This window comes from Pundamilia nyererei, unplaced genomic scaffold (assembly GCF_000239375.1).
Source record: "Pundamilia nyererei isolate P.nyererei 1_Seehausen unplaced genomic scaffold, PunNye1.0 scaffold00290, whole genome shotgun sequence".
Taxonomy (NCBI): Eukaryota; Metazoa; Chordata; class Actinopteri; order Cichliformes; family Cichlidae; genus Pundamilia; species Pundamilia nyererei.
Genome location: NW_005187691.1, coordinates 599023 through 600481, shown reverse-complemented (window position 1 = coordinate 600481; position 1459 = coordinate 599023). Strand labels below are relative to the sequence as shown.

Sequence of the window (1459 nt, the reverse complement as noted above, 5' to 3'; positions counted from 1 at the left end):
CTTTGTAGTCATTATACTTGATTAGTCAAAATGATCTGTGTTTGCATACACCTCATTTCTTCCACAGGACAACTTCTGTACTGTCCAAGCTGCTGTTTGCTTTGCCCAACTCTCCTCTGCAGTATCCAATCCAAGGTTACACAGTACAGCCCTTGTCCTCCTCTGTCATACCAGGTGAGACATGAAGAAATACATAGGTAATGAGTAATAAAAGAGATCACGCCAAATAAGGCACTGCAGCATGTCATATATTATCAAACACAATTTCAGAGTAGAGCTACCATGGTTACAGACAGGAAGGTGGATCTCGATTCACATGTTCAGTCACTTCCTTGATCATTTGCCTTTTTAAATTTTCTTTGTTATAAGGTCAATATAACCACTGACATATCTATTTCTTTCCATCATGGGATGCTGTCACAGTGTGGTCATTTTAATTTTAGGTCTACAGCTGCATGCAGGAAAAAGAAGCAGCTACAAGGTTAGTGTTATAAAACGGTTCAGCTTGATAGGCAAATCTCACCAAACTCTGTTAGAATAATAGAGGTGCAAGATGGGTATCAAATATTTCTCCAAAGGTAGGTCTGTATGTTTCCTTTAAAAAACAGTGAACTTCAAGGCTGCCACTGTAGTATTTCTACTTGGTGAAACTTTAAATTTCCTCAAGTATGACTACTTGGAGTACTTTTTAGTTTATTCAGATTTTTCTATTCTAGGTGGTCTTAAAAGTCTCTAAAGGTGTCCTGACCACAGATATTCCACCAGCAGAGGTCACAGTCGAAGGTGAGATTGCACTTCTCATCAGTTTATATACAAATTGGTGACAAAAAGCTAGAACTCCTATACTAAACAAATCTGTTATTTTGTGGAGGTTAATTTGTTGGCTTGATTTGTGTCTGATATATATCTTAAAAGGATGGGTCACTGCAAATCAGGAACAAATATGTTCTGAGTCATTAACTTTATTCTATGGTAGAACATTTAAGTCCTGAAAGTATGAATAGGGCATGGAGGGGTCACTGCATGATATGATGGGTTTGATATGTTATGACATTCACAATCAAACTTCAATCTAAAGAAGACACTGGAATGAAATGTTCTGAAATTGTAATTCACAGGTTCTGGTGAGAAAGAATTGATAATCAAGTCCAGGAGCCTGGAGCTGCTCAATGACGTGCTCGTCAAAGTGTCCTATACTAGCACAGTCTACCATATCAACACTGGAGATCTTGGTCTGCATCGTCTGGGAACTCAGAGTCTTGTCTTTTAAGCCCAAATCTTCTTTTTAGTGTACAATAAGTATTTTTTCTTTTTCTTTTTTTAGTAACTTTCCAGTTTGAAAACCATGAAGCTGTGTTCGCTATTGCCATCAAGCAGCCTCATGTACCAGTCCTGTATGACATGGGGACAGGTAGGAATCTACTTTTCAAACAAGGGTATTAAAAAGGAGAGAGAGAGA

At 38.0% G+C, this 1459-nt stretch overlaps 1 protein-coding gene across 1 annotated transcript in view; it reads left to right on the top strand.

Annotated features, from left to right (window-relative positions):
- The window catches only part of LOC102206826 (beta-1,4 N-acetylgalactosaminyltransferase 2-like), a 48018-nt gene that overhangs the window by 39584 nt on the left and 6975 nt on the right, over positions 1-1459 (top strand). The window contains exons 3-7 of the mRNA XM_005750858.1: positions 68-174; positions 444-481; positions 717-783; positions 1119-1232; positions 1325-1411. Coding sequence (XP_005750915.1) covers positions 68-174; positions 444-481; positions 717-783; positions 1119-1232; positions 1325-1411 — 413 coding nt within the window. The remainder of the gene's footprint in view (positions 1-67; positions 175-443; positions 482-716; positions 784-1118; positions 1233-1324; positions 1412-1459) is intronic.